Source organism: Marmota flaviventris, chromosome 6 (assembly GCF_047511675.1).
Source record: "Marmota flaviventris isolate mMarFla1 chromosome 6, mMarFla1.hap1, whole genome shotgun sequence".
In the NCBI taxonomy this organism is placed as follows: Eukaryota; Metazoa; Chordata; class Mammalia; order Rodentia; family Sciuridae; genus Marmota; species Marmota flaviventris.
Window position 1 is genome coordinate 65,777,940 of NC_092503.1, and position 17,584 is coordinate 65,795,523.

The 17,584-nt window shown below is 40.9% G+C and overlaps 1 protein-coding gene across 1 annotated transcript; it reads left to right on the forward strand.

Moving 5' to 3' along the window:
• The first annotated feature begins 14,796 nt into the window (after positions 1-14,796).
• On the forward strand, positions 14,797-17,225 carry LOC139706224 (syncytin-1-like). The gene has a single exon (XM_071613902.1). The coding sequence runs from the start codon at positions 14,967-14,969 to the stop codon at positions 16,533-16,535; it is 1,569 nt and encodes a 522-aa protein (XP_071470003.1). The 5' UTR covers positions 14,797-14,966; the 3' UTR covers positions 16,536-17,225.
• The last annotated feature ends 359 nt before the right edge of the window (positions 17,226-17,584 follow it).

Here is a 17,584-nt window from a genome sequence, read left to right on the forward strand (position 1 = left end):
TTCCCACCCCATTACCACCTCCCCTCCCCTCACTCCCCTCTGCTCAATCCAAAGTTCCTCCATTCTCCCCTTACCAACCCCCCATTATGGATTAGCATCCACTTATCAGAGAAAACATTTGGACGTTGTTTTTGTTTTGTTTTGTTTTTGTGGGGGGTATTAGCTTACTTCTCTTAGCATGATATTCTTCAGCTCCATCCATTTACCTGTGAATGCCATAATTTCATTTTCCTTTAGGGCTGAGTAATATTCCATTGTGTATATATACCACAGTTTTTAAAAATTAATTCATCTAAATTGAAAGGTATCTAGATAGGTTCCACAGTTTATTTATTGTGAATTGAGCTGCTATAAAATTGATCTGGATGTATCACTGTAGTATGCTGATTTTAAGTCCTTTGGGTATAGACCTAGAAGTGGGATATCTGGGTCAAATGGGAATTCCAATTCCATTGGTTCTAAGTCCATTTTGACAATATTAATTCTGCCTATCTAAGAACAAAAGGAATCTCTATACTGTTTTCCAAAGTGTTTGCACCAATTGGCAGTCCCACCAGCAATGTATGAGTGTAGCTTTTTCTCCATATCCTGCCAACATTTATTGTTGTTTATATTCTTGATAATTGCCATTCTGACTGGAGTGAGATGAAATCTTAGAGTAGTTTTGACTTGCATTTCTCTAATTGCTTAGAGATATTGAACATTTTTTCATATATTTGTTGATAGATTGTATACATTCTTTTGTGAAGTGTCTGCTCAGTTCCTTAGCCCATTTATTGATGGGGTTAGTTGTTTTTGTTTTGTTTTGTTTTGTTGAGTTCTTTATACAACCTAGAGATTAATGCTCAATATGATATGTGTGTGGTAAAGATTTTCTACTACTATGTAGGTTTCTCATCATGTTATTGATTATTTTCTTTGCTGAGAAGAAGTGTTTTAGTCTGAATCCATCCCATTTAGTGATTCTTGATTTCATTTTTGTGCTTTAGGAGTCTTCTTAAGGAAGTTGGGGTCTAATCTGACATGATGAAGATTTGGGCCTACTTTTTCTTCTATTAGGCATAGGGCTGAGTCTCTAATTCACTTTCAGTTGATTTTTGAGCAGGGTGATAGATAGATGTTTAATTTTGCTACATATGGATTTCCAGTTTTCCTAGTACCATTTGTTGAATAGGCTGTCTTTTCCAATGTGTGTTTTTGGTGCCTTTTTCTAGAATGAGATAACTGCATTTATGTGGGTTTGTCACTGTGTTCTCTATTCTGTATCATTGGTTTACAGGTCTATTTTGGTGCCAATACCACGTTGTTTTTGTGACTATAGCTCTGTAGTATAGTTTAAGGTCTAGTGTTGATGCCACCTAATTCAGTGTTTTTTTTTTTTTTTCCTAAGGATTGCTTTGGATATTCTGGATTTTTTAATTTTTCCAAATGAATTTTATATTTCTTTTTCAAGTTCTATGAGAATGTCAATGGGATTTTAATTGGAATTGTACTAAATCTGTATCACACTTTTGGTACTAAGTCCATTTTGACAATATTAATTCTGCCTATCTATGAACAAGGGAGACCTTTCCATCTTCTAAGGTCTTCTTCTTCAATTTCTTTCTTTAGTGTACTGTAGTTTTCATTGTTGAGGTCTTTCACCTCTCTTGTTAGATTGATTCCCAAGTATTTTATTATTTGTTTTGAAGCTATTGTGATTGGGGTAGTTTTCCTAATTTCTATTTTAGAGGATTTGTCACTGATGTACAGAAATACATTTGATTTATGGGTGTTGATTTTATGTCTTGCTATTTTACTGAATTTATTTATGAGTTCTAGAAGTTTTCTGGTGGAGTTTTTTGGATCATCTTAGTATCATGTTGTCTGAAAATTGATAGCTGGAATTCTTCTTTTCCTATTTGTATTCTTTTAATTTCTTTCATCTGATTGCTCTTGCTAGGGATTCAGGACTATGTTGAATAGGAGTGGTGAAAGAAGGGATCCCTATCTTGTTCCAGTTTTTAGAGGGAATGCTTTCAATTTTTCCCCATTTAGAATGATGTTGGCCTTGGGTTAACATAGATAGCTTTTTACAACATTGAGGTATGTTCCTACTATCCCTAGTTTTTCTAGTGTTTTGAACATGAAAGGGTGCTGTATTTTGTCAAATGATTTTTCTGCATCTATTGAGATGATCATATGATTCTTGTCTTTAAGTCTGTTAGTATGATGAATTACATTTATTGATTTATGATATTGAAACAAACTTGCATCCCTGGGATGAACCCCACTTGATCATGGCACACTATCTTTTTAATATGTTTTGGTATGAAATTTGCCAGAATTTTACTGAGAATTTTTGTGTCTATGTTCATCAGGGATATTGGTCTGAAGTTTTTTTTTTTTTTCCCTGATGTATCTTTGTCTGTTTTTGGAATCAGGATGATACTACATTCATTGAATGAGTTCCCTAATTTTCTGCTTCAATTTGAGGAGTATTGTTATTAATTCTTCTTTGAAGGTCTTGTAGAAGTTGGCTGAGAATCTATCTGGTCCTGGGCTTTTCTTGGTTGGTAGGCTTTTGATGATGTCTTCTATTTCATTGCTTGAAATTTATCTGCTTAAATTGTGCGTGTTCTCCTTCTTTGGTTTGGGTAGGTCATATGACTCTAGAAATTTGTCGATGTCTTCAAGATTTTCTATTTTATTGGAGTATAAATTTTCAAAAGAATTTCTAATTATCTTCTGTATTTTAATACTGTCCACTATGATATTTCCTTTTTCATCACAAATTTTAGTAATTTGAGTTTTCTCTCTCCTTCTCTTCATTGGCATGGCTACTGGTTTATCAATTTTATTTATTTTTTCAAAGAACCAACTTTTCATTTTGTCAATTTATTCAATAGTTTCTTTTGTTTCAATTTCATTGATTTCAACTCTGATTATAATTATTTTATATCTTCTACTGTTTTTGGTGTTGATTTGATTTCTTTTTCTAGGGCTTTGAGATATAATGTCAGGTCACTTATTTGTTGGGTTTTTATTCTTTAATGAATGAACTCAATGTAATGAACATTTCTCTTAGCACTGCCTTCATAGTGTCCCAGAGATTTTGATATGTTACATTGGTGTTCTCATTTACCTCTAAGAATTTTTCTGTCTCCTCCCTGGTGTCCTCTGCTATCCATTGTTCATTCAATATAAAAATATTTAATCTTCAGGTGTTAGAGTAGCTTCTGTTCTTTAAAATTTTATCATTGATTTCTAATTTCATTCCATTATGATCTTGTAGAATGCAGGGTATTTTCTCTATATTTTTTGTATTTGTTAAGAGTTGCTTTATGTCATAACATAAGGTCTATTGTAGAGAAGGACCCATGTGCTACCAAGAAGAAAGTGTATTTGCTCATTGATCTATGAAATATTCTACATATGTCTGTTAAGTATAAATTATTGATTGTATTATTGAATTTTACAGTTTCTATATTTAGTTTTTGTTGGAGCATCTATCCAGTGGTGACAATTGTGTCTTAAAGTCACCTAGTATTATTGTGTTGTGGTCTATTTGATTCTTGAAATCTAGAAGGGATTGTTTGATGTATATAGGTACTCCATTGTTTGGGGCATATATATTAATATTGTTATGACTTGTTGATGTATGATTACTTTAAACATTTTGTTTGCTAGGCATTTTCATTATAATATGACTTTGTGTGAATCTGTTGTAATTTTGTGTCCTGTAAGCCTCTTGTATTTGAATTTTCATTTCAGTCTTCAGGTTTGGGAAATTTTCTGATATTATTTCATTGAATATATTGTTCACCCCTTTGGTTTATATTTCTGTGCCTTTCTCTATCCCAATAATTTTTAAATTTGCCCTTTTCATGTTATCTCATAATTATTGGAAGTTCTGTTCAATATTTTTAAGATTATGTATTTCATTTTCCTTGTCTGAGTTTCTGTCTTCCAAGTGAGCCAGTCTGTTGGTGATGCTTTCTATTAAATTTTTAATTTGATTTGTTTTCCTTCATTTCAAGGACTTACTTTTTTTCCCCCCAGAATCTCTCTTTATTGAAGTAATGTTTTGCTTCTTGCGTTTGCTCTCTTATCTCTTTATTGATGTGATCCTTTGCTGCCTGTGTTTGCTCTCTTATATTATCCTTTACTTTGCAGATCATTTTAATTATGTACATTCTGAACTCCTTCTCTGACATTCTTCTACTGTACTGCCAATGGATTCTATTATTGTAGTATCTTGGTTTGTTTGGAGTGCTTTCTTCCCTTGTTTTTTCCTATTGTTTTTGTGTCTTACCCTCTAGACTTATAGTGTTGCTGCAGGTTTTCAATACCTCACCTTTAAGGGGAGATAAATATTAACAGTATCTAATACAAACCATATGCAGCCTTAAACCAAATAGCTCCTATTAAGACGTTTACAGTTTTTTCACAGTAAATAGAAAACATGTATTTGATTATTATCTACAACATAAATTGTAGGTTTGTGAATGTATCTGCAGTTTCTAATGATGGACAAAGAGAGAGCTGGGAGGGGGGAGGTGTAGGAGGAGATGTTAGTGAGGTAGGAGTTGAGAATATAGAGATATTAGATCATAGGAAGCATGAAAGAAGAATTAAAAGAAGTTGGCTCTTAGCAGGAGAAAAGAGAGAAAGAGACTCCAGGGAGACAGATAAGAGGGAGGAAAATAGAGAGAGAGAGAGTAAAAAAAAATTAAAAAGAAAAAATCTAAAAATAAGCAAGTATACAGAAAAACTGTAATATTCTATCAAGATATCCCAATCCTCAATAGCTTGATGCATGAAAAATATTTGGTTTCACAAATGTTGGGAATGTGAGGGCAGGAAAAGAAAGAAAAAATAAATCTCTAAGGAAAATTGAATGATTATTTCTGTTGGAGTTCAATATCTTCCCTGTTTTCCTTCCCATCCAGTAGGTGAGTTTGTCTGGAGCTGATATCTTCTCCCTCAGGATGGTGAAGGTTACTAAGGTGGAAGGATTACTCTGGGAGGTAGATATCCTGGAGGCAGGGTATAGCAATTTCTGGTCCCCATTGTAAGACTGTACCCCAGGAATTTCATTTGAGGTCCACTCATGTGATGTGGGAGCCTCGTCTTAGCCCCTTGCATCACTTGTGTATTCCACAATTCCTGGTCTCTAATTTAGTCTCTAAACTGTGTATCTCTCACCCTGCCCTTTCTGCTTCCCAATCAGGAACTTCTCTCTCTGGAGGTCCTGAGGGCTGAGCACAGGGACCTGTGCATCTGTATTACAGAGCTGTTTTGTATTGGACAAATCAGGACCAGGCATTAGAAACTATGGGCTAGCCACATAGCAGAAAGTGTTGGGCCAGATTGGTGACTGGAGGGGGTTGAGAGACTGTTGGGTACCTTGATGTTGAGCTTCTAGGTCTTGGTGGTGTCCTAAGATGGAAGCTGCCCCAAATACATAAGGCAATGTCGGTAGTGGAGGTAACCCAAGATGGCGCAGAGGTATCCCAAGATGGAGGTGACCACTTTCAGAGACGTGGCAGCAAGGGTGGGCTGTGCAGTGGCATTGGGCAGCCTGTTCAGAGGTACAGCACTGTGGTGGGCAGTGCTGCTGTGAGTGGCTGCCTCCAGGCCCTTTCTAATGTCCCCAAAGGGAGGCTACCATGTAGAGGGGGCTATCATGATGGCTGCAGCATCCTGGATGGAGGTGACAGTGGAACCCCATGTTGATAGATGGGGAACTGGGCACAGGACTGGCACAGGAGGTCTGCATGGGTGAGGGAGATCTGGCACAGCCAGTTGGGGGACAGAAGACTGGTGTCGTGGGTCCAATATCTTAATGATATATTTTGCATGTCTTATTTTGTTTCTATTTGCCACTCCCCATTCTTTTCTTCTTATTGGTCCTTTAATATAAGTGATGCTCTCATTCATCTCATTGAAAACTTGTTTTATACAGTATTTCAGAGTCTTTTTAGTTATTTTTGAGGGATAAATTTCATATGAAACGAATTCTTATACTAATTATTAGTTTTGTTGGTTGTCTATCCTAGCATTGGAATTTTTATTTTCTTTTTTATTGCTGTGTAACAAATTACCACAAATCAGTGACATTAAGCAGTATCTGTTTATTATTGTGTGTTTTTAATGTTTTAGAATTCTAGGAACATCTTAGATCAGTGTTTTACAGGCTGTATTTAAGGTATCACCCAATGCCAAGGCCTCATCTGAAGTCCGAAATTCTCTTTCAAGCTCTAGTGGTTTTTGGTAAAAGTTGTTTCCTTGCAGCTAAAGAACTAATGGTGGTTTTCTTCTTCATAGCACAAGGAGAAATCATCTCTGATTTCTTTTAAAGAGGTCACCTTATTAGGTCAGGATCATCAAGGGTAATCTTAAGGCCAATTGATTAAGGATCTTAGTTGTATCTTAAAAGTCCCATCACCTTTGTCATACAATGTAATAATCTCTAGAGTACCCTTTATCATGCTCACAGACCTGTCTATACTCAAGGAGAGAGAATTACAAAGAGGGTAAAAATCTTGAAGGTCATCTTAAGAATTCTACCTATCACAAATGTATTGTGAATTAATTTTAGGGAGAGAGTAATACCCATTTTCTATGGAATGTTTATCTCTTGTTTTCTTCATCCGTTTTTGAGGAGTAATCTTGTTGCTGTCACCATTTAGCCCTGTTCCCTATTCTAGAAGTGAGTTTTATAATTTTTTTATGCTAATTTTTCATTTTGATGTTTGGGATCTTGATGTAGGATAGGAAGCTTGCTGACTCTTGGTCCTGATCAAATACTGTTCTAAATCTTTCACTTCCCAAAGTTGAACTATAATCCCAGATAGCCCTCTATAAGAACTTTTGATTATTTTGTTATTATGACTTTTCATTTGTAATCCTCCTTTCAACATTTGGTGTAAACAAATTCAGACTTTCAATTCAACAAACGTGAACCCATCACTAGCTTTATGTGGATTTATTTTTAGTTTTTTTGATTTCCATTGTCAACTTCTCTACCAGAGCCCAGCCATTCTGTGGATTCAGTCCCAGTGATCATTTTGATTTTCCTTCCATCTCTAGTCCACCATGATGTTTAACCATTAAATTGTTTGATTTTCTTTTTGCATTAAAATTGGTCCTCCATATCTCTGGAGTCTGCTTTGGCAGATTCGACCAACCTCACAATGAAAATATTGGGAAAAACCCTGTGTTTGTAATGAACTTTGTGACACCTTTTTTTTTTTGTTGTTGTTGTTGTCTTTCTATAAACAATAAAGTATAAAAACTATTTGCTGGGAGCCATTAGCCAAGTAGGTATGACAATTTCCTTGCCAGCGTACCCCATGTTGCTGACATGTTGCAGCGACATTGAATGTAGGTGACCTTGCTCAAGGACCAAGGCAGATTAGGGTGTTCCCGGTTTTAAGATAATCCTGTTTAGGGCGTTCCCAGTTTAGGTTCCAGGTTTAAGGTTTAAGATTATTCCTGCTGGGAATAGGGCGTATCCTGCTGCCTGAGTTCCCCTTGAGTTCTCACGGGATTCAGAGGTCCTGATCAGAGATATGAATGGAAAGTACTCCCTCAAGGGATGGCTAACAGTCCAACTATGTGCCAAATATATGTTAACAAAGCAATCCAGCCACTTAGAAATCAAAATCCTGAACTACAAATATTTCACTATATGGATGATGTATTATTGGCACATAAAGATAAAAACATATTGCTGGAATGTTATGCCACACTTACAAACTTATTAAAAAATTATAATCTAGAGATAGCAATAGATAAAGTACAATTAAATTTTCCAATTAATTATTTAGGAGTTCTATTATCCTCAACCATGGTCCGTCCACCAAAAATTCAAATACGAGTAGATCAACTCAAATCACTTAACGACTTTCAAAAGTTATTGGGAGACATAAATTGGATAAGGCCTTATCTAGGTATACCAACAGGAGAGTTGGGACCTTTATTTGATATTCTAAAAGGTCCATCAGATCCAAATTCACCCCGCATGTTAACTCCTAAAGCAAGAAAGGCATTAAAAATTATTGAAACATATATGGAAAATATGCATTTGGATAGAATTGATATAAGTTTGCCTTTATTATTTATTGTACTACCAACAAAAAATATCCCTACAGGAGTATTTTGGCAAGAAGGTCCATTATTATGGATACATTTATCTTATTCTCCTAACACTATTCTTACTAGGTATCCTGAGGCTGTAGGACAATTAATATTCAAAGGAATAAAAGCAGCGAAGGGAGTGTTTGGAATTTCTCCCAATAAAATTATTACTCCATATACTATGGATCAAATTGATGAGTTAGCTAATGAGTTAAATACTTGGGCAATAATCATGTGTAAATCTAATGTTTCATTTGATAATCATTTACCATCTAATCCTTTGTTGTCTTTTTGGTCTAAGCATCCTGTAGTTTTTCCTAAAATGACAAGAAAAACACCTATCATGAATGCTCCAAATATTTTCACTGATGGGTCAAATAATGGTACAGCAGCAGTAGTTACCCCTGATCAAACTTTTACATTTTTAGTACCCAAACAATCAGCTCAAAAGGTAGAGCTTAATGCAGTTTTACAAGCTTTTTTGATGTTTAAAGATTCTGTATTTAATTTATTTTCTGATAGTCAGTATGTAGTTAATGCTATAGTATCTCTTGAAGATGCTGGTAGGATTTCCCCTTCTTCTACTGTTTTCTCTTTGTTTTCCACTATACAAAGTCTAATCTGGGACAGAAAAGATCCATTCTTCATAGGACATATTAGGGCACATACAGGATTGCCTGGAGCCCTTAGTTTAGGCAATGATTTAGCAGATAAAACTACACATGACATACATATTTTCTCTACATTTGAAGAAGCTACAAATTTTCATAAAAGGTTTCATGTTAATGCTAATACTTTACAAAAGCGTTTTAAAATAACTAAGGAACAAGCCAGACATATAATAAAACAATGTCAAAATTGTGTGACATTTTTACCACAAGTTAATCTTGGAGTCAATCCTAGAGGACTGATACCTAACCATATTTGGCAGATGGACGTCACACACTTGCCAGAATTTGGAAAATTAAAATATTTACTGTTGGCAGCAGGTCCACCCTGGCCCCTGGAGCCCTACCTCCACTAGTTTGTTCTGCATGCCAGTGTGGCCAGCTCACAAGGCCATGGCGAACTTGCGGTTTTTCTGTTCCTGCTTATCCGTCTGAGACATATGTATCCCACGGGAATGCCTTGACCTTTTCTGGTCTGATGGACTTATTGTTAAGGGAGGTTTCGGTACCTGACAATAATAGATGTGGAAACTAAATTTCTCCCCCCTCCCTCCTGCTTTTGGGTAGTTTTCCACTTCTGCTGCTTGGGGTATAAAAAAAGGTGTGTTAGCAATAAAGATTATTATTGACTCCTGGATGAAGAACCTTGGTGTCCTGTGTGTCTTTTAACCTCGCCGTCCCTCGCCGGACTCGGCTCCCTTGGCCGGACGCGGCAATTGGAGGTTCCCACCGAGATCCGGAAAGCAGGGGTAAGCGGACGGGGCTCACCTTCTAAGAAAGAAGGGGGAGGATTGGTTTAAAGATAATTTAAAGAGACAGGGTACGTACCATGGGTAACTCAACAGCGAAGGTTCGTCTGGCCAACGAACTAAAAGAGCTGTTAAATACACAAGGAACAGGAATAAAAACTAAGACTGCAACCGAATTCGTTGAAATTATTGCCCAGGCTTGTCCTTGGTTTCTGACAGGAGGATTTCTTAATAATAGTGACTGGGACCTGGTGAGGCATGACCATCAGAAATTATTGAGGGACCGGGGCTCGGATAGTGTCCCAGTTGCCACCTTTTCCTTATGGAGGTTGGTAAAGGATGCTTTATTAACAGATAAAGTAAAGATCAAGGATCAGCTTGCTGAATGTGAACAGGCCCTTAATCAGGTGCAGGAGGAGCAAATGGTAGAATCCTTAAAGGATGAGGGTCCTCTTGAGGACTCGGGCTCGGGGGGTAAGAAACGCCTCCAGATTTCTAAGCCCAAAAAGGATCCTGAGGACCTCAGTTCTCTCTCTGAGGAAGAGGAGGGATTAGAAAGGGAGATAGAGGAATTAGAACATCGCCTTAAAAGGGCAAATGTGAGGGTGCCTAGGGCCCCCTCAGTTGCCGCACCTCCTCCCTATAATCCTGATTGGAATGAGGACGCCCCTACTAGACAGGCGGGGGTCCACTGGGGTTCTAGAGCGGCTCAGGTTTTTCCAATGATTGAAAACGCCGATGCTGATGGACAGCCGGCCAGAGCCCATGTCCCCCTAGCCTTCAAGGACATAAAACAGCTTAAGGAGGCGGTCATTAATTATGGACCTCATGCCCCTTTCACATTGACCCTCTTCGAGTCTTTCTCAGCCAGTCAACTAATACCTAATTATTGGCAGCAACTTTGCAGGGCTGTGTTATCTGGAGGGGATTTCTTATTGTGGAAAAGTGAATATCATGAAAGGTGCCGCGAGCTGGCTCAGATTAACCTAAATGCGGGCCATCAACGGCGAAATGCTGAAATGTTAACAGGAACTGGGCAGTATGCCACCATAGGCCAACAAATTAATTACGACCCAGGTGTTTATGCTCAAATAGCCTCAGCTGCAGTCCATGCCTGGAAAGCCCTGCCCATTTCTAAGACTGAAACAAAAATTTCCAAGATCTCTCAAGGGCCCTCTGAACCTTATTCGGACTTTATAGCCCACCTAATGCAGGCTGCTGGAAAAATATTCCCTAATCTGGAACAGGCTATGCCACTTATTAGACAACTGGCATATGAAAACGCTAACACTTACTGCCAAAATGCTATTAAGTCCTCCCGGGCCAAAAGTATAGATGACATGATTCGAGCATGCAAAGATATAGATGGGCCTCATATTACTGGTCAGGTTTTGGCTGCTGCCCTTAAGACTGGAATGCAAAAAGCTGATAACAGGGGAACCCGCTCTAAGGGGTGTTTTAAATGTGGAAAAGAGGGACATATAAAGAGAAACTGCCCGGAAAGGAGCGAGGGTGCTGGCAGAGGGATGCCTGGAATTTGTCCTAGATGTCATAAAGGAAATCATTGGAGCAGTGAGTGCAGGTCAAAATTTGACATCCAGGGTAACCCAATACCGTCGGGAAACGGGAGCAGGGGCCCGCCCCGGGCCCCGGAAGCCAACGTGTACGGGGCAGTGCAGGGACAAAACAGTGCCCCAGGGAGTGGGCGTCTCCGCCGCCTCCCACTGACCAACCCCTTTCTATCTGGGAACTCCCCAGGGGAACACCAGGAAGCGCAGGACTGGACCTCAGTTCCACCTCCCGAGCGGTATTAACTCCCCAAATGGGACCTCAGACGCTGCCTACTGGGGTTTTTGGGCCCCTGCCAGAGGGGACGGTGGGACTAGTGTTGGGACGAGGTAGCGCAACTCAGTGGGGCTTGAAGATTCTTACGGGGGTTGTTGATGCTGATTATCAGGGAGAGATAAAAATAGTAGTAGAAGCTACCCAAGGAATTGTTATTCTTCCCCCCGGGGAGCGTATAGCTCAATTGCTGCTGCTACCCTTAGCTTCCATTCCTGGGCACACCCTCCGTGGGTCCCGGGGCGACGGCAGCTTTGGCTCCACTGGAACTCCCCAGGCCTTTTGGGTAGCTCATTTGGATTCACGTCCCAACCTGACCATTGAGATACAGGACAAGGCTTTCAAGGGAATACTAGATACGGGGGCGGATGTCTCTGTCATTTCTGAAAAACAATGGCCACCTGCCTGGCCCCTCCAGAGTCCCTCGGCCATATTACAGGGGATAGGACAGACCCGACCAAAAAGAAGTGCTTCCTTTTTAAAATGGAGAGATGGCGAAGGACATAGTGGCCATTTCCAGCCTTATGTGGTGACTGGACTCCCCACAAACCTTTGGGGGAGGGACTTGCTTCATCAAATGGGGGCTATTCTTACTACCCAGACTTTAAAAGGAAATAATAACTTTGTTAATGATGCAATGCTAGACATGGGATGGATCCCTGGAAGGGGACTAGGAAAGAGACATGAGGGCAGAATATCACCTGTGGATCCAGCAGAACAGGTTACCCGGCGGGGAAGAGACCGGAGAGGACTGGGAAATTTATCCTAGGGGCCACTGAAGTGCGGCCACCTCCACTGTCCATTACTTGGTTATCAGATGACCCTGTGTGGGTAGAACAGTGGCCCCTAACTAAGGACAAATTACAGGCCGCTTCCCTATTAGTTCAAGACCAGCTTAAGTTAGGACATGTGGTGCCCTCTACCTCCCCTTGGAATACCCCTATTTTTGTTATACAAAAGGGGTCTGGGAAGTGGAGACTTCTTCAGGACCTACGGGCTATTAATAAAACTATGCAACCCATGGGACCCTTACAGCCAGGGCTACCCTTTCCTACTGCTATCCCAAAAGATTGGCATCTTATTGTTATAGATTTAAAAGATTGTTTCTTCTCTATCCCCTTAGACCCACGAGACCGAAAGCGTTTCGCTTTTTCCTTGCCTTCCATAAACTTTAGGGAACCTTACCAACGGTATGAATGGACCGTCCTACCTCAAGGGATGACTAATAGTCCTACAATGTGCCAATATTTTGTAGCTGAGGTTTTGCGACCCTTTCGACAGCAGTTCCCACAGCTCTACCTCATTCATTATATGGATGACATCTTACTGGCAGGGCCCAAGAAAGAAAGACTTCTTCAATCTTATGAAGTCCTCCAATCCCTTCTAAAAGGGGCAGGGCTGGTCATAGCACCTGAAAAGGTGCAGTTTCAACACCCTTACAATTATTTGGGATACATCATTAATAACATAGGAATCTTTCCCCAGAGACCCCAGTTCCAGATAAATCAGCTCAAAACTTTGCATCAGTGGCAGACATTCCTCGGAGAAATACAGTGGCTGCGCCCTTCCTTTCATATTCCAACTGGAGAGCTCAAACCCCTGTATGACCTCTTGCGAGGAGATCCTTCTCCTACGTCGTGTAGAGTACCTACACCAGAAGCCTTACAAGCACTGAGGCTAATAGAAGAGGCTCTGCAGGACATGCAGATTATGCAGATAGATTATTCTCTGCCCTTGTCATTTATAGTTCTACCTTCTAAAATTACTCCCACAGGAGTGTTCTGGCAAACGGGTCCCATTTATTGGGTCCACTTGCCGGCTTCTAACCCCCGGGTATTGACTCCCTTTTATGAGCTAGTTATTAACTTAATTTGGAAGGCTAAATATTTGGGTGATGCATTGTTTGGAAAAACTTTTGACATACTTATCCAACCTTACACTCAAGATATGATACACAAGTTACAACAAGAACATGACCTTTGGTGTCTTTTCCTGTGCAGCTTCAAGGGTCAGATTGATAATCACTTCCCTAAACATAGACTTTTGGAGAGCTTTAAAAGGTGTCCCATTATCTTCCCAAAGATTATGAAAAGGGAACCTATTCCAAAGGCCCAAACTGTATATACAGATGGGGCCAAAAATGGATTTGCCGTCGTTTTTGATGGATCTCAAATTCTCCGACAACCTGTGTCAGGTCAGTCGGCCCAAAAGGCGGAAGTTGAAGCTTTAATCATAGCTCTCAAAGTCTATAGTTCTATTCCTCTTAATGTATATACTGACAGCTTGTATGTAGCCAATCTGGCTCTAGTCATAGAAACAGCATCATATATTGGAAAGCAATCCACCATCACAGAACAACTACAGGTAGTTCAGCTTCTCATTTGGGCTAGACGAGATCCTTTATACATTGGCCACATCCGAAGCCATTCAGGGCTCCCTGGACCTTTGTCAGAGGGCAACGCAAAAGCAGACGCTGCTACTCATGCTGTTGGCCTTTCCTGTGTGACGACCGAATATGATAAGGCCTTACAATTCCATAACAAATTTCATTTAAATGCACAGTCTTTACGCTTCCATACAGGATGTTCACGAGACCAAGCTTTACAAATTGTCTCATTATGTCCAACCTGTGCACCATTTATTCATTCTCCTTCCCTTGGGGTTAATCCAAGAGGACTACAACCTAATGATGTCTGGCAAACTGATGTTACACACTTCCCTAGCTTTGGTAAGCTCTCCTTTATACATGTTTCCACTGACACATATTCTGGCTTCATTTTTGCCACCTTACATACTGGAGAGAAGGCTAAGGACGTAATCAGTCATCTTCTAAAAGCCTTTTCCTCCATGGGCACCCCACGATGCCTCAAAACCGATAATGGTCCCGCATATGTAAGCCAGGCAGTTCAACGGTTTTGCACCCAATGGGAAATTAATCATAAGACTGGAATCCCTTATAATCCACAGGGACAGGCTATCGTGGAACGAGCCCATCAACATTTAAAAACTTATTTACAAAAAATAAAAGAGGGGGAGATATACCGGAATTGTCAGGGACCACAAGCACTTCTAAGCATAACCTTATTTACTTTAAATTTTTTACTCACTGACACTGGAGGGCGCACGGCTGCACAACGCCATTTTTCCCCTCCCACTGTACAAGATGCTCAAATAAGGTGGAAAGATTTATCCACTGGAAAGTGGCAACCCCCGGCTCCACTCTTAGCTAGAGTGAGGGGAGCTGTATGTGTTTTTCCCCCAGGAACTGAGAAGCCCATTTGGATCCCGGAGTGCTGCACCAGACCAGTGAATGAAAATTCAAGACAAAATGAAGTTCCCAAGATGGCTGATCCTGCCACTGTTGTTCTCACCCCTTCAAGTGAGTGCCAAGACACATCTCATGAGCTGGACCCCACTTGTGGCATTCCTTCTGGACAGGTTGGTTGAAGGAGGGCTTGACCCCCCACCTGGGAATATTCATGAATATCTTTTTGGAGCCCCTTGTGAGTGTAAGGGAGGGCCCCGGCACTCGGCCCCCTCTGGTTATATCCAGAGCATTGATTGTGGGACTAAAGTAGCCTATATGGCGGCTGAACTCAATCAAAACATCGGAGGATTTGAGCAACCAAAATGGGTATGTGTTAATAAGCCCGGACTTGTTGTCCCTAATCCGACCGAGACTCTTGGAAGCTGTCCCGCCACTTGTCATTACACCCCAGCAATGCACATCTCCTGTTATACATCGGCCTCAATTTGTGTTAATAATCAAGGAAAACAGTATTTTGAGGCCATCCTAACTAACACCCGTGGAGAATGGGGGACCACTTATAATTACATTCCTTTTCTTGGTGACCGGGGAGGGGAAGGCATCACGACTCGGTTAACGGAGGCGGGATGTGAGGGCGTCGTGGGTAAACCTTCCTGTTGGCCCATGCAGGCCCCCATCGGAATCTCTGATGGAGGGGGACCCACTGATGCTATCAAACACCTTCAGGTGATTAAGCTTTTAAAGCCGGAGATTCCTAAGCCTACATACCACCCCTTGATATTGCCCAAATCCCAGCTTCCTGATTTAGATGCCAATACATTAGATATCCTAGAAACTACCTTTTCTTTACTTAACAGTTCCAACCCTACCCTTGCTGGTGATTGCTGGCTTTGCATGACGGCAGGTGCAGTCATGCCATTGGCGGTTCCTATCAATTATACCATTGATGATGACAACACATGTCAATCTGGGCTGCCCTTTAAGGTGCAGCCTCTAGGTGGTTTTATGTCATGCCTTCTGGGCATGATGCAAAATAATACCTATGATGTTGATGTTGGAATCTCTTCTTTTGGAAACTGCTCATTAGTAAAAAATTACTCCTCACCTACTCCGCCCATTTGTCCCCCTAATGGTACAGTCTTTATGTGTGGTGGAAATTTAGCTTTTCCTAGGCTCCCAGCAAATTGGACTGGCGGTTGCGTTCTGGCATTACTGCTTCCTGATATCACGATTATCTCAGGAGATGAACCCCTACCCATTCCTAGCCTAGACATCTTAGTTAGAAGACACAAGAGAGCTGTGCAGGCCTTACCACTCCTTGTTGGCCTTGGAATAACCGCTGCTGTGGGTACAGGCACGGCAGGATTGGGTACGGCTATACATTCTTACCGCCGCCTATCTCAACAGCTTATAGATGATGTGCAAACCCTGTCGGGAACCATTAAAGACTTACAAGACCAGATAGACTCTCTAGCAGAAGTAGTTCTTCAGAACAGGCGGGGTTTAGACTTGCTTACTGCCAATCAAGGAGGAATTTGTTTAGCCCTTGGGGAGAGGTGCTGTTTTTATGCTAACAAATCTGGCATAGTTCGCACAAAAATTAAACAACTCCAAGAAGACCTAGAAAAAAGGAGAAGGGAATTATTTGAGAACCCTCTCTGGACTGGACTTAATGGATTTTTGCCTTATCTTCTTCCCTTATTGGGGCCATTGTTAGGCCTCCTTCTAGTAGTGGCAATAGGACCCTGCATTGTAAATAAGATAGTACAATTCATTAAGGATCAAATTAATATCTTAGCCTCTAAGCCGATACAGGTTCACTATCAACGCTTGAAGATGGATGATCACCTCTCTGAGATATACTTCAGACCGATCCGAAGATGAGTGTCCTCCTTAAAAGAAGAACTCCTGCCATATCTTTTCTCTATGCATACCTCTCCCTTTTGCCTTCCTGTACTAGGATCTTTGCTGTCTAATCTCTCGGTCCAATCACATCTGCCATTCGGTGGTGACGGTCGTGGGTCCCGTAGGTGGAGACGGTTAAGCGTTCACCGCAATAATGTCTTGATAGGTCATAACACCTTGAGCTGATCTTGTAGTACCCAGTGACGGGCAACTTTCACGCTTGCTGTGCGACCTAAGACAGGGAATCGGGGCCTTCCCAGAGACGGGTAAGCATCGCAAGGGCTGTGAACGACCTAAGACAGGGGCTACTTGATTCCCACTGGCATGCAAAAAACAAAAGAGGGGGACTTGTTGGCAGCAGGTCCACCCTGGCCCCTGGAGCCCTACCTCCACTAGTTTGTTCTGCATGCCAGTGTGGCCAGCTCACAAGGCCATGGCGAACTTGCGGTTTTTCTGTTCCTGCTTATCCGTCTGAGACATATGTATCCCACGGGAATGCCTTGACCTTTTCTGGTCTGATGGACTTATTGTTAAGGGAGGTTTCGGTACCTGACAATAATAGATGTGGAAACTAAATTTCTCCCCCCTCCCTCCTGCTTTTGGGTAGTTTTCCACTTCTGCTGCTTGGGGTATAAAAAAAGGTGTGTTAGCAATAAAGATTATTATTGACTCCTGGATGAAGAACCTTGGTGTCCTGTGTGTCTTTTAACCTCGCCGTCCCTCGCCGGACTCGGCTCCCTTGGCCGGACGCGGCATTTACACGTTACAGTCGATACTTCTTCTGGATTTTTGATGGGCTCCCTTCATGCCGGAGAAAAAACTAAAGATGTTATAGCTCATTGCTTACAAAATTTTGCCACTGTGGGTGTTCCTAAACAGTTAAAAACCGATAATGGTCCTGGCTATACCTCTACCTCTTTTAAACAATTTTGCTCATCATTTGGTATTACTCATATAACAGGAATCCCATACAATCCACAGGGACAAGGCATAGTTGAAAGAGCTCATCAAACTATTAAAACATACTT

Excerpts from the sequence above, each read along its gene's own strand:
- LOC139706224 (XM_071613902.1), top strand. The coding sequence starts at position 14,967 with ATGGCGGCTGAACTCAATCAAAACATCGGAGGATTTGAGCAACCAAAA.